This window comes from Festucalex cinctus, chromosome 7 (assembly GCF_051991245.1).
Source record: "Festucalex cinctus isolate MCC-2025b chromosome 7, RoL_Fcin_1.0, whole genome shotgun sequence".
Taxonomy (NCBI): Eukaryota; Metazoa; Chordata; class Actinopteri; order Syngnathiformes; family Syngnathidae; genus Festucalex; species Festucalex cinctus.
In genome coordinates, this window is record NC_135417.1 from 8,660,058 (window position 1) to 8,676,090 (window position 16,033).

The following is a 16,033-nucleotide window of genomic DNA, read 5'->3' on the forward strand; positions in this document are numbered from 1 at the left end:
TGTCCCACCATAGATGTGATACATTCATATCTCTTTCCAGCGTTGTGTAACTGTCCAGCATATGAACATTAGTCGAACCTTACTCCTCGGAATCTGAAAAAGAAGGTTCCGGCAACGAGAACAGGCTGCTCGATTAGTGGACTTGATTTTAAACAGGGTGGGAGAATGTTCAAATTGGTTTGTTCTTCGGGAAAGACCACTGGATGACCACCATTACATTGGTGCCGTGACCCGGACTGCACAACTTGCACTTGCAACCTCAACAGAGAGTGCTGGCGACCCTTGCTTTTAGCTCAGTGGTTAACTCGGGGGGGGGGTCGGTGGTCGTGGTTCGAGCCTTGGGCAAGACAGCACCGGAAAAAAACTCTTTGGTGTCGGGCACGGTTCACGTCAGGCAATGCCTCTGGAGAATCATAAAATCAGAACTAATGTATTTTTTATAGGGCATGGCAGCTTGAACCAACACCTCCAATCTCGTGGCATTGATTGGACGTGAGGTTGGCTGACTCCTAACTCCAATTAGTTCTTGAAGAAGTCATTAGCCGAGGGCTTCACATTTATTTTTCACCACGCGCTGTGAATGTGGCCATGTTTTGAAAACATTGTTTTGTTGTATGAGTTGAAGAAAAATGGGTAACACTATAATAAGTACCGGTATCTGTTATAACTGGCTAATAGATCATTAGTAAGCTGTTAATGAGTTATTTACTGACAGTTAATAGTCAGTCAGAGGAATAGTTGCACCTCCAATTACACAATATAAACTATTAACTGATACTCAACCCGTCACTAGTAATTTACTAATAGGTTGTTTATGAACTATTAATCATTTAGTAGGTATAATTATAAATCATTAACTATAACTCATTACCTAACAGTTTAACTCATTCAAACCCAGAAACGTGTTTTAATACTTTGTCCTTCACTCCCAAAAACGTATTTACACGTTCTTTATTTGTTTGTTTGTTTTTAATGAACGAGCATGCAGAAGGCTTTGATGGAGCTTCTGAAATGAAGAGGTGGCTTAAAGCAATGGTTGTTATTACATAAAAATGGCCAACAGGTGGCAGCAGAGTACAAGAGATCAGCCAGGGCCATGTTGCAACAAGCTCTTTTTGCCAGTGTTTTCAACAGGTGCGTGAATAATAATTGCTGCAAACTGGAAACAGATAGAACTACACTTTTTTTTCCTGATGAAAGAATAGACTAATCTTTCTTTTGATTGGTTCCATGTTTTTATACCAATAGAACACAATATTCTGTGGGCCTTGCAAAATCAGGTAAAACAGCCAGGAGCGAAGGGGTTGGTCAAAATGGCTGACAGTCAATGAGTTAATGACATATTAACTTCTATCTATCTATCTATCTATCTATCCATCTTAAAGCAACATCATAAATCCTTGACAAACTGTTAAACATGTCATTAATAATTCATTAACAGTTTACTAATAATTTATTAACTAGTTATAATACATAGTTATTATAAAGTGTGAGCGAAAACTGTTTGTTTTGACTTGCCGAAATGCAAGTACGGGTTCACAACTGTTAACGTGTGTTTTTCATGTACATTTGTCGATGTGTTCAAATCACAAGGTCGGTATACTATGCTGTATTTGTGTGCATGTTTTTTAGTGTCGGTATGTGTGTGCACTTCAGACAGCCATAGCTGTAAAGACGACAAGCTCTCTGATCCAAAGACCCCACCAAAAAATTCGCTTTGGGCCCACAAGCTTGTCAGAGTCTCCTGCCCGTCGGTCAAGGACACACAAACACACAGAAACAAACACACGTCCGCATGCGCGTATGTACACAAGCCTTCTCATGCACAAGTAGACATTTTTGCCGGCGGCTGGTGGCAGGGTCAGAGAGCTACAGTATCAGAATCGGAGCGAGGGAGTCTCGGGCCCGCACTTTTCATCCGCTGTATCAAAAAAAAAAAAAAAAAAAAAAAAAAAAAAAAAAGCGTTTTATTGAGCCGCATTGGGCACAGTGGTGGGCAGAAGCAGCTGTTCCTGGAGGCCGCTGGTCCGCTGCTTTTAATGAGACCGGCTTGGCGGGTCATTGGCGGTCTCCGCTGAACATGTTATCTCATCAGCATAAGCTCATAAAAGGAAAAAAATAAATAAAAAATGATGCGCTTTTAACGCTCCGGGTGTCAGTTTCATCCACAACCCCCACCCCCCTTTTTTTTTTTATTATTATTTCTTCTTATTATTTTTTTTTTAAAGAAATGAAGGGAAGAAAGAGGCTGTAGTAAACAAGGCAGTACTAATAAGGTCGATTTTTTTTTACCACTTTCTCAACGCTGCCTTATCTATGGAGGACCAAAACTGCCAAAATTCAAAATAAATAAATGGCTAAATAAACAAATAAATGTCTAAAAGTGAAAATAAAAATGAATATAAAAAAAATATAATTCGAAAATTAAATAAATTAAATGGAAATAAATCCGTTTTTATTTTCACTTTTAGTCATTTATTTATTTTTGTATTTATTTAGACATTTATTTATTTAGTCATTTATTTATTTATTTAGTCATTTATTTAGTCATTTATTTATTATGAATTTTGGCAGTTTTGGGCTGTACTGCCAAGTCGAAATGTTATTCAAATGAGGGGGCGGTCCTAAGCGTGTCTTGGGTTGGACTCCACCGTTGCAAACTGCCTGTCATTGGTCGAGTGAGCAGCTCTGCAGCAATGGCCGACGATCCTTTATGACGCCTGAGTAGCCACAAATTTTGTCCAATCATTCTAAATGTCATTCTTGTTCTTTTATCACAGCAAGAAAGTTACTGATTTCACATAATGACACAAATGAGTGTAAATGTGGTTGAAGGTGAAATTATTACGTTGCGGCGCTCGAGCAGCCAAAACTCTTTATGGATTAACGCTTTAGCTCAAGGTAAAATCGGCAATTATTATCCTGCAGCAAAGCTCACATTTTTTATTTCAAATAAAGACACAAGGTGATGTACAGTCAAACATGCTTTTTTAACAGCGATCGAGCAGCCTCAAATGTTATTCTCGGTGTCTGCCATGGCCCCAACTTTCTAAATTCCATTATTCTCTTTTACCAAAAGCAAGAAAGTTACAGATTTTAAATAATGGCACAAGATGATGTAGTTTAACTCAAATGTCGCATCCTTACATGGCCTTTCTCACGGCGCTCGAGCAGCCACAAATTTTATTCTAGGCGCTCCGCCAGGGCTCAATTGTCATCCATCCGTTTTCCGAACCTCACAAATTGAATTTAAAATGTAACCGATTCTAAATAATGGCACAAGATGATCTCGTTGTGGTCAAATGTCAAACGAGTACGTCCCTTTTGCAGCACTCGAGCCGCCAAAAAATAATCCTTTTAAGGCTGCTACCAGCCCATTTTGTGGATTTTTTATTTTTTTTTTTGTTATCATTTTTTTGATGTGAATGAGATAAGAGCTCCACTCACTCGTGTCAGTGGTGTCATACTGGGAGTCTTTCTGCAGCTCGTAGATGTCCACCTCCACTCGAGCTCGGGCCGGGCCCTCCATCAGGCTGTTGATGTTTTCCCTGGCCAGCGACAGCGCCAGACGCTCGCCACGCCCACACACAGACTGGTCGTCCAAAATGGCCGCTAAGGCGAGAGAGAGACAGAGAGGGACAGAGAGAGAGAGAGAGACAGAGAGAGAAATATTAAAATTAAGTAATTTTTGTTTGTTTTTATTTTGTTTTTTCACCGCCTTTGATTCCTGCTTGTATTTAATTTCTCTATGTACATAATTTTTCTAACCCTGTCCATCTTTACGGAGGTCCAAAACTGCCAAATTAAAAATAAATAAATGAATAAATGAATATATAAACAAACACACAAATAAATTAATTAATTACTGAATTAATTAATTAATGACTAAAAGTAAAAAAAAAAAAAACAGATATTACAAACACAAAAAATAAATAGAAATAAATACAACAAAATATATTTATATCCATAAATAAATAAATAAAAGTAAAAATAAACACAAAAATAAAAAATGAGAGTCAAAAAATAAAAATGTTGAAATAAATGCAAAAATAAAATATCAATCGAATAGAAAACACTCTGCTTTCACGTTTATTTATTTCATACTGAATAAACTATCAGGTTGAAATGTTATTCAAATTAGGGGGCGGTCCTAAGCGTGTTTTGGGTTGGGCTCCGCCGACCTGTTCACTCGACCACTGAAAGGCAGCTTTATATAGATATTTGTTTTTATTTCCATCTATATTTATTTATATAAATAAAGATGACTTGACTTGACTTGAATTGACTTAATTTTTTAATTATATTTTTTATATCTGTTTTTATTTTCACCTTTATATATTTAATTATTCATTTATTAATTTATTAATTTGGGCAGTTGTAGTCCTGCATACATCTATAGTCTCTTTGTATTTTGGACTGTTCAGTATTGCCTCCTGCTTGAACTTTGTTTTTGTTCTGTTGTTTATTTTTTTGGTTGCCTTTTTTGTACGGAGTTGCCTCAGGCTCTGATCCGTTCCCCCGACCAGATTGAAGAATGATACTGATCGCCTGAAATAGCGCCGAGGACCTGAAATAACTCTCATCTCTGCTCCTGTTTTCCGCTGACATTTTGCAAGGGTGATTACACAAGAGCAGTTTAAACAGCAGCAGGTATGTTACTGATGCTGATTCCGTGATTGAACCTGTCACATTATCCCTCAGCGACAAGTCTATAACCGCAAAAAGTGGCCGTTAATCTTGTTGGAAGGACCTCGTGAAACCTTATTTAAGACCCCGCTACGCTGTAGCTTAGTTAAGTGAGAACACCTAAAGATGCTGAGTGGACCCGTTTGCTAGTCAAGCTATTCAATTGTTTTGATTTTTACGGCGCTCGAGCAGCCACAAATTTCATTCTCAGTGCTCCCGCCAGTGTTCAACTTTCCAAACGTCTTTATTGTTATCAAAACACAAAGTGAAGTCATTTTAAGCAAAGACACCAGATGACGTATTGAAGAGCAAGTCAAAATTGAAATTATTACACGTTCTTTTACGGCGTTCGAGCGGACATAAGCACCTTTTGGGCTTAACAAGCCACCGTAGCAAACCATCGCGGGGGTTAATATTGCCCGGTAGTTAATATATGCTAAATTCATTCATAAACATGCGTATTCTGTTTACCCACGCTGCTGTCTTCATGTTTTGGTGGGAGTGGGGGCACGCGAAGCGCAACGGCTCCTCCGGTTATCGCATGTAAACGACGACGCCATTCCAAAATTAGAAACAGCATCGCGGAACTTCCGTTGAATGAGCTGCCATTGACGCTCGCAAATATCTTAAATCTAATAACGCCACAAATATGCCTAGCAGTAATGCAGCACATCGGAATGTCATGTTTTCCTCTATTTCCGGGTTTCGTTATGCGTTTAGCCCTCATCATTTTTTTGTCCAATGGGAGCGCAGATTGTTACGCAGGTCGACGTGATTACGCAATATAGTCCACTTGCAAAAAACACAGTGTGAATACGAACCGCACCAAACGGAAAAAAAAGAAGAAAGTCCGCTTTTGGTTCGGACCAAACAAGCGGACTAAAAGACTTTTCTGGACTGAATACACCCCAAAATACAAACCTTATTGGTTTAAAAAACGTTGCGAATTCTATTGGTGCTTTTTTTTTTTTTTTTTTTATCAAAGTATGAAGAAGGCTGATTTTACATAACAACTTAAAACAATGTCAATTTGGTCTACAGTGAAATCCTGACATGTCTCTTTACAACGCCTGACCAGCATTTGTCACTCTCAGAACATTTATGGCTCCTTTTAAGTCAAGGTAAGTCGAGCAATTGTTTTCTTTGCAGGGCGCTCACTGATTTTTAAATAACGACACAAGATGATGTATTGTAGATTGAGTCAAAGGTGAAATAATTACATGCCACTTTTCAGCGCTCGAGCAGCAGCATATTTTACTCTAATTGCTCTGCCAAGGCCCGATTTTCAAACTTGCTGAATTTCAATATCACCCTTCATCAATATGAGAACTTTAATGATTTAAAAAAAAAAAAAGAGAGATAATAAAGCTACATGTGTGCAGGTTAATGCTTAAAAGACTTGAGATTTTTTTTGTAGTCGACCATGTGATGAAAGTCCAAGTTGATCAATTCAATGACATCAATATTAATCAGAATACCGTGTTAAAACTAGCGGGTAGTGATAATTTCGTCAACAAAAACTAAACAAAAATAATTTCATCAACACACATTTCCCCCGGACTAAAACTAGACTAGACTAGACTAAAACCCTCATTAATAAACAATAACTACGACTAAATCAGTATGCATTTTCATCGACTCATGAAGATGAGACGAAAATGTACTGCACTTAACAAAAACTGGACTAAATTCTATGGACATTTTAGTTCATGAACAAAAACGAGATGAAATTAGATGATTTAGAAAAAAAACAAACAAACAAACAAACCAAAAAAAACAACTTCCAGCAATAATGTTAATCCGACCGCTAACTAATGTTTTGCTAACTTACTAGCTCGTAGCATGGAGCCACTTGTTGTTTTCCTGTTTGGGAGTGTCTCCAGGGGGCGGGCACTTACCATTCAGCCAATCGTGCATGGGAGTCTCTCATTTCTCATGCTCAGCAAAGCGCGATTGGCTGGTATTATATCACATGAGAACAGATACCTTCATGGTTCGCAAAAAAACTCTGGCAGTTTCAGTTTTGCCGGCAATAATCCAAAATGGTTAAATTATCGTACGTTTGCTATTTTTTAGGATTATTGATCGTACATTGTACAGAGGGTCAAATTATCGTACAAATAAGATAATTATCGTACATCTGGCAACACTTCAACACGGGGTAGTAAAGTCGACACGTTTACTTGTCGAAGAATCGGTTCAAGGCCGAGTACACATTGAATTCTCTAATGTTGAAAAGTTTGCTTGTCAGTTAATTCCGAATTTGACAGAAATTTCTTTTAGGAAAAAAACCTGTTAGACAAAATGAAATAACTTTTTCTTTTTCTTTTTGCTTTATGTATATATTATATTGCTTTATATTCATATAACGTAAATAGTGGGAGACGCATCTGTTCTGGCTGCTAAGCAAAAGATGGCTAAGTCACAAATTTACAGAAAATAGGAAAGTTTACATTTCTGAGAGGATGCAATGCAACAGCTGGTGACAACAGCCTTCAGGAAAACATGAAATTGAACGATTATTTGAGGGGGAAACTCACCCATGCGGACGGCGGAGAGTACGGGGGTCTGACAGAGCGAGCGTGGCGGCATGTTGGCTAGCAGGAGGAAGGACAGGAAGCGTATTGACAGCAGCAGTGCTGGCAGAGCCGGCATCTTCTACTGCTCCTCATGGAGAATGGTCTGCTGGCTGCCTGTACCACCACCTGCAGGAATGGAGGACACATTGCACTTGAATGAACTGAGAGCTCCTTCATTCTTTGATTTGCAGTTTTCAATTAAGCAAACTAGGGACATTAGGATCAAACGAGTAAAACTACTTCATTTCTTTTATATATATATTCGTCATATTTAGGGGACTTTAACACTTTATTGTTGAATCAGTTTAAACATGGACACTTTTGAAAGTCGTATGAGGTCATTTATCACCACTTTCTTATCACACACACAGACATCCAACACCAATAGCAAGACACTTATCATTTCAGCTGCAAAACAGTGAAAAAAAGAGGTGTTCACGTTTGTTTCAGTTCTATGCTGTCGACAGTGTTTTCTAAGTTTCAATAACACAATATTTTTTTTCTGTTTTGCTGAATATTTTTTTCTGTCATAAAAAAAAAAATATTCTGGAAAAAAAAGTTGGTGCTGTGTTTTTCAGAATTTTTTTTCTGTTTTTTCTTTTAATAATGTTTTTCCTCCTGTTTTTCTGAGTAATTTTTCCTCCCGTTTTTCTCAATAATTTTTTTTTTCTGTTTATTTGGATTTTTTTTTGACAGAAAAAAAAATCAGAAAAACAAAAACAAAAAAATTCAGAAAAACACACACAAAAAAATACTCAGAAATATATAAGTTGGTGCTCTGTTTTTCACAATATTTTTTTTCTGTTTTTCAGAATTTTCTTTGTTTTTTTCGATTTTTTTTAAATAATGTTTTTCTGAGTAATTTTTCCACCCGTTTTTCCTGAATAATTTTTTTCCGTCTAGTTATTTATTTATTTTTTTAATTTAGAAAAACAGAAAAAAAATATTCAGAAAAATAGAAAATTAAAAACAAACAAACCAAAGCTCCCCCAAAAAATTAGTCAGAAAAACAGGAGATTTTTATTTTTTTTCAAGTGAATGCAATATGCTTCCGTAGTATGTACAATATTTTGTACATTGCTCTTGCTCTGTCAATATATTTTATGTTTGTATCATTTCAATGAGTGTTTAAAGACCTGAAAAAATGTAAGTAGCACAAGCGCTATGAAAACACGCCTAGGGAGTATTTGAATCGGGTACTTGTATATCGTTGATTTCACTTATTGTGGGGGGGGGGTCATCTGGAAATGTAACCCCTGAGATGGAGGGGGATTACCGTCGTGGTAGTTTGGCCCACTGAGGTAACACAAACGGCCCCTGGGAAGAAAAAAAAAAAAAAGGTTCCCCATCGCTGATTTTCGATCGCGCGCCTCGCTTTCACTTCATCGCGACGCTCTGAAGGCGAGATTTACTGCGATGCCGGCTGAGGCGGGCCAGTTGCACGCGTGCCGCCTGTCTTGCGCTGAAATAAGCTCGGCGCGTTCCCGGGCCGGGTCCCCTGCGGAGAGTCGGTCTTTCGGAAGTGACAGGCCTCAGCCTGTCAGATCTCCGGAGGCAGTTCAAAGACAACAAGCGCACACGCACGCACGCAAGAGACTCTCCGAGACGGATTCCTCGCTCTTCCACTCGGCGTCCCAACACGCGTTTTCCGGCAGCCCCTGCAGGAACTTGCTAAGTTCATCCAGAACACAATTACAACACAAGAGCTGCTTAAGCAGGCTGCTGCCTTCAGACCGGGGCCACACAGTCTGGCCTCGACTGACGACACGGCGAGAAAGGATGGCGGGATGCAGGTGGAGGTGGAAGTGCAGACGGACGAGTTGAAAGAGTTGCATCATCATCACCACCACCACCATTTGAACCCGCAAGCGGACCCTCACATTTGGCATTTGGGCCAAAAGAATAAAAGCGCCCCAACTGTCTGTACTTTGGGTGTGTCCCTTTCAAATGTTATTTTACAAAAAAAAAAAAAAAATCAACCCAAAATTTATTTACACAACACTTTTTATACAAAGAGTATAAGACCAAGTGCTATGCAGATTAAAATCAGCCCCACCCCCGTAAAGTCAAATAACTGAACACTGCAACAGAATATTAACGAGGGCAGGAAAAAAAATACTACAAATTTCATAAGAAAGAATATGTTGATTAGGTTTTAAACATGTATTTTTGTGTGGTTCTTTTTTAGTTTAATTTATTTTTTTTTATTTCTTATTTCATAGTTTTACATTTTATTTTGTGTTTCATTGTTAGTTATGTTTTCAATTGATTTCATTTTATTTCATAATTTGTTTTCATTTTTATGATTGTTTTAGTTTACAGAACTTTTCATTTTAAAACTGTATGCATTGGTTAGATAAAATAAATTCTTAAAAAAAAAAAAAGTCATTTTCCCTCCATAATTAGCTCACTGATTTAATTTATGAGCTTTCAAAACTGCAATATGATTTTTAAGTAAAAGGCCTTGCGAATTCAGTCACTCAAAAACGGAAATTTAGATTCTTTTGTTTCACATTGATTGGCTGGCAACCAGTTCAGGGTGTACCCCGCCTAGTGCCCGGAGCAAGCTGGGATAGGCTCCAGCACCCCTGTGACCGTTGTGAGGAATAAGCGGTCCGGATAATGGATGGATGGATGGATGGATGGATGGATGGATGGATGGATGGATGGATGGATGGATGTTTCACATTGCCTTTTCTCCATGTAATATGCAATTGCTGGCTCCCTCTTTTTTTTCTCTCTCTCTCTTCTTCCACGGTTTCCTTTCCCGGATGGGTTGCGTATCAAAGAGTGGGCAAAAAATAAATAAATAAAAAGCCAATGTGAGCTAATACTAATAACTGCGCACCATACCGTGCAGATGGCGGCGGTGGCCTCATTACGCTTTGCCCTGCTCAAAGTGAACGGGAGGACGGGCCCGAGCGCGCCCGCCATCTGCACACGCGCCACACGGCGGCGAAAAAAAAAAAGGTCATTGTTTTTGAGTCCATGCGGTGTATACGCATACACATAATGAATGGGAAGTTAAGTGGAATAGCACATTCGTGGGGGGAAACAACAGGAGTTACACAACTAATGATTAGTTTGACCTCACAATGAGATCGGTGTGTGTGTGTGCGTGTGTGTGTGTCTTTAACGGTGATTGCCATCAGAGTGCCATGAAGGATCAAGGTGGACCGTCGGCCTGAACAATTAGTTGAATAACATATATATATATATTTTTTTTGTTTTGTTTACATAACATTAGGTACATCCCAGATTCTCGCCTAAGCCCTGCCCGGCGGCCATCTTGGACAAAAGATTAAGTACTAATTCTATGACTCCTACCTGAATTCTACATTTTCTACATATTCACCTCCAGCTTCAACATTTTTCGTCCGATTCAAATCATTCCAACTTCAACATGTTAAGCTAATTACAGGTCATTGCGTATCATTCCATAATATTTTAAGTTAAACATTTCTTGACAATAATATGTCATGTGACCTCACTAGTCTAAACATGAACATTTGTGGAATAAGAGTTGTGAAGCAAAATCCAGCCATTTTTAGCTCCATCTCAGGGGGCGGCCATTTTGCCACTTGCTGTCGACTGAAGATGACATCAATGTTGCTCGGGGCTCGGGCAACGACCAATCACAGCTCAGCTGTTTTCTGAAGCTGCGCTGTGACTGGTTGTTACCTGAGCCCTCAGCAGCTGTGGCGTCATCTTCAATCGACAGCAAGTGGCCAAATGGCCACCCCCCTGGATTTTGCTGGTTAACTCATAATTCCACTAACACGATATTAAACACAACACCGTATTCAAACTAGTGGGGCTACAGAGAACATATTATTGTCAAAAAAATAAATAAATTTGGGTTGACTTCCCCTTTAAAAGCGATTCGGGAATTCCCGTCGGTGGCGCAATACGGTCTGTTTGTAGGGTTTGGGAATTGCCGAACCTGGCAGACAAAGACTTAATAACATTCGAAATGATTCCACAAGTTTTCATTGCACCTTTCAGCCTCCACATGCAATTTCACCAGAAATTGCATTCTCTAATGATCATTATCCTTATTTTATGTTTTGTTTACCGCATTTTGGTCCAGCTGTGCCTGTGTCAAATGCGCTATATAAATAGAATTGAGATTTGAGTTGAAGTCAAATTTGTGTCTGAGAAATGTTGTGAAACAGGTTGTGGACCCACAAGCAGGCCACACTCTGTTCATCGCATGCGCTCGTCGCGCGTCAGCGTGATGGCGTATCGATCGGGGGTCCAAGAAGCAGACCCTTCGGTGCACTCAATCAAAACGTCGAGGGGGGGGACGTGTCATGAAGGCGGACTCGCGTTTGAGCCGGGCCTTGTGATTGGCGAGTGGCGGACGACAAATCAGAGCCCACCGAGTGAGGTCTCTACACCTTCATCAATAAACGGGGATGGAAGCGGGGGGTGCTATTTCATTGTTATTGAGAGCTATTGACAGCATTCGATGGGGGAAAATAACAGCATCTGTACTCCCAGGAGGAGGAGGAGGAGGTGTGAGGGAGGGTGGGGTGGGGTGGGGGCGTGGAATCGAGGAGGATGAGTGAGGAAAGCGAAGCCGGGGGAATTGACTGAGGACGGCGAGGGAATAGAAGAAGCAAAATTGAATGTGCGGGGTGAGGAGATTGGAAAGTGTTTGGGTGGAATGAGAGCCAGGATTGAGTTGGAGGAGAAAAAAAAGAAGCAAATTTACAGACACTGTGGCTGCCGCCGTGTTTACATAATTTCCACTTACGCCGCCCAGAGATGTGATCAAGCGAGACGGCAGGATGCATTGTCGTAATTTAAGCTCCCGGCGAGCGGGCAGCTCCTCCTCAACCTACAGCTACAAGTTGCCGTATCGATTCATCCGAACGCTGCTCCTCCGGTATTCATCGCCAAAGATCTGCAACACGTCCGCATCGCTTCCATCTCAGGAGCCTCACAAGCCAATAACAAGGCAGTAAGGCTGGGTTAAAAAAAAAAAAAAAAAAACCGAATCGATTTTCCTTTTCAAGCACGATATCGATTCATAAAATCATGAATCAATTATTTTAATAGATTTTTCTCCTATAAAATTTTAAAGGCCATTTTTTGTATCTTCCGGTTTTCTTGAAATTTACTGTTCATATTAATTTAAAAGTATTTTCTTACATTTATGAAAGACCTGACCTATTGCACTTTATGACAATTCAGATTTTTTTTATTTTTATTTTGACAAATACTGAATTAGAATTATGAAAACATTTTCATCTCATCCATGCTGATGTGTCAATGTTTGTGTGATTAAGTGATTATAACATGTTATTTTCATTATCAAATAAATCCTTTAACCAGTTACTGCCGCTGCAAATTTAAATTTTGAATTTAATGTTTGTGTTTGTTTGTTTTTTTTGTTTTTTTATCATGTCCTTGATATTTAAGAAGAATTGATGTTCTACAATTAATCAATATCGTATTGAACTGAAGTGAATTGAATCGGGAAAAAAACATGCATGGGTAGAATTTTGTTCCGACACTGATATCGACCCATTTACTAGTCTCACTCTGCCCTACTGTCCTATGGTGTTCCACAAGGTTCGATTTTAGGGCCCCTGCGGTTTTCATTGTATTTCCTGCCCTTGGCTTCCATTTTAAGAACGCATGCATTTCCTTTCATTTCTATGCGGATGTCCTGCTTTGCAAAAAGGACATTTTCTCCTTAAGGCCACTTTTGTCCTGTCTGGAGGAAATCAAAGCCTGGATGGCACTTAACTGAACTCTTGAATTTAAATGAAAAGTAAACAGAAGTGATGACGTTTGGCCCCAGTGGCCCTTGTACATCTAACACCTAGCGTCTAAAGCCAACAGTATCCATCCATGTACGACAAGATCATTGAATCAATCGCAACTTTTTGTCTGAAAGATTTGAACCCACAACCTCAGACGAAGATGCGCTAACCACTCGGTCACCATGCAGCCAGACTCACATCATCAGCTTGTAATTGATGCAAATATCATCCTACTGTATGTGCGTATCTGTGCATCTCCACACGCCCACGTCATCATTTCCACTCTTTTTATCTTGTTCTTACTCGAATGTATTCCAGACATCCAAATTAGACTTGAGGTGATTTTGGTGAGTTGGTGCAGATAAAAGTAGATTAGTAATGAGTCTATATCTCGTATATTACATCTCGTGTCAAGCCTCTCAGCCAAAGAGGAAATTATATTGTGGCAGACCGGGACATGGACAAATACTTTCATATTGTACTCTTCATGTGTGCGTGGATGGATGGATGGATGGATGGATGGATGGATGGATGGATGGATGGATGGAAATTGATTTATAGGTATAATGGATGGATGGATGTATGGATGGATGGCTGGCTGGTTGGATGGATGGATGATGGAAGGAAGAAAAATTGTGTGATAGGTATAATGGATGGATGGATGGATGGATGCATGGATGGATGGATGAAAATGGATTTATAGGTATAATGGATGGATGGATGTATGGATGGATGGCTGGCTGGTTGGATGGATGGATGATGGAAGGAAGAAAAATTGTGTGATAGGTATAATGGATGGATGGATGGATGGATGAAAATGGATTTATAGGTATAAGGGATGGATGGATGAATGGATGGATGGATGAAAATGGATTTATCGGTATAAGGGATGGATGGATGGATGGATGGATGGATGCATGGATGCATGGATGGATGGATGAAAATGGATTTATCGGTATAAGGGATGGATGGATGGATGGATGGATGGATGGATGAAAATGGATTTATAGGTATAAGGGATGGATGGATGGATGTATGTATGGATGGATGGATGGATGGATGGATGGATGCATGGATGCATGGATGGATGGATGAAAATGGATTTATAGGTATAAGGGATGGATGGATGGATGGATGGATGGATGGATGGATGGATGGATGGATGCATGGATGGATGGATGGATGGATGGATGGATGGATAGATGGATGGATGGAAATTGATTTATAGGTATAATGGATGGATGGATGTATGGATGGATGGCTGGCTGGTTGGATGGATGGATGATGGAAGGAAGAAAAATTGTGTGATAGGTATAATGGATGGATGGATGGATGAATGAAAATGGATTTATCGGTATAAGGGATGGATGGATGGATGTATGTATGGATGGATGGATGGATGGATGGATGGATGCATGGATGCATGGATGGATGGATGAAAATGGATTTATAGGTATAAGGGATGGATGGATGGATGGATGGATGGATGGATGGATGGATGCATGGATGGATGGATGGATGGATGGATGGATAGATGGATGGATGGAAATTGATTTATAGGTATAATGGATGGATGGATGTATGGATGGATGGCTGGCTGGTTGGATGGATGGATGATGGAAGGAAGAAAAATTGTGTGATAGGTATAATGGATGGATGGATGGATGCATGGATGGATGGATGAAAATGGATTTATAGGTATAAGGGATGGATGGATGAATGGATGGATGGATGAAAATGGATTTATCGGTATAAGGGATGGATGGATGGATGGATGGATGGATGGATGGATGGATGGATGGATGGATGGATGGATGGATGGATGGACAATTAGGACATTATTTGCTGATGACTGAGGGGTGGATGGTTGATTAGACAAGAATGATGGAAGAATAGAACAAAGAATGATCAAGTGGGTGAGTGACTGCTTACACTACGACTATGAGTGGATGAAGGAAACTGATAGATGGATGAATGGATTCATTGGGAAATTCATTCTTTCCTGATGAAATGTGCTGTTAGTATTGAAAGTAAAACCTTTCATAACAAGCAATCTACTGATAGGCCGCTATTCAAGCAAAAAAAAAAAAGAAGGGATCAATTAAAGCACTGTGATGCCCTCCTGTGTGGGCAAGGAGAGCCACAGTCACCGGTGCACATTCAGCTATTTATTGAACCGTACAGTCAAACAAAGAAAAAAATCTCGAGAATACTCCCTAGGAGCTAGGCCTGATGTCACTTATTAGGCCACACCCCTTAAAGGCACATACTGTAGGCGGAATAATACAGACGTCACTACTCAGTACGCTCCAGTAATAGTCATTCTTCGCAGAGGATAAAGAATATCTGCCCGTGAGTATTGTTATATCAGAGTTGATGTGTTTTTCTTTATGACAGACAAAAAAAAAAAAAAAATGTTGATTATTTTTGTGGGACTATTAAGTTGACATTCCACTGTCGAACCCATCGCCACCGCCGGTTGGTGTAACCCTAACATGTCACACTGTGGCTGTGTTTAATCTTGTGTGTGTATGTTTATGTGTGTGTCAGCTGTCAGTCTGCGGAGAGTTGCAAGCCCCCGCAGTGGATCAACCCCCCCCACCACCGCCCTGCGTTCCCCTTGTTCTACAGAGGAGCACGCGCAGGCCTTTCATGGCGCTCGTCACCCTGCACACCGCCGACAAACACACAAAAGGCAAAAGCAGAGAAATATTCACACTTCCTGCCTGCCTGCCTGCGAATGCAGCAGAGAATAAAAGAGAAATCTGGGGGGGGATTCATCTTGCGGCGTGTGTGTGCATGCACGTATTTGTGTGTGGACTTGGCTGCCTGCATATTGCGTCTGCAGTGTCTGTTATGGAAAAAAAAAAAAAAAAAAAGAGAGAGGCATAAAATCAGAGATCCTAATTATCTAGAGAGAGAAAGACGAAGGAGAAGAGGTGGGCGAAGGAAGAGGAGGATGAGAGGGAAAGGAGGACAAGTTAGATTGGGGGG

General features: G+C 39.9%; 1 protein-coding gene across 8 annotated transcripts in view; it reads right to left on the reverse strand.

Moving 5' to 3' along the window:
* grik5 (glutamate receptor, ionotropic, kainate 5) overlaps positions 1-16,033 on the reverse strand; it is a 155,413-nt gene that overhangs the window by 59,958 nt on the left and 79,422 nt on the right. For 4 of the 8 annotated variants that reach the window (XM_077528360.1, XM_077528356.1, XM_077528357.1 and 1 more), the window contains 2 exons: positions 7,227-7,391; positions 3,448-3,612 (listed from right to left, as the gene is read on the reverse strand). In XM_077528360.1, coding sequence (XP_077384486.1) covers positions 3,448-3,612; positions 7,227-7,341 — 280 coding nt within the window. In that variant the 5' untranslated portion in view covers positions 7,342-7,391. Of the gene's footprint in view, positions 1-3,447; positions 3,613-5,157; positions 5,383-7,226; positions 7,392-12,024; positions 12,042-16,033 lie in introns of those variants that run through there. The other 4 variants (XM_077528354.1, XM_077528353.1, XM_077528359.1 and 1 more) reach the window with 3 other exon arrangements.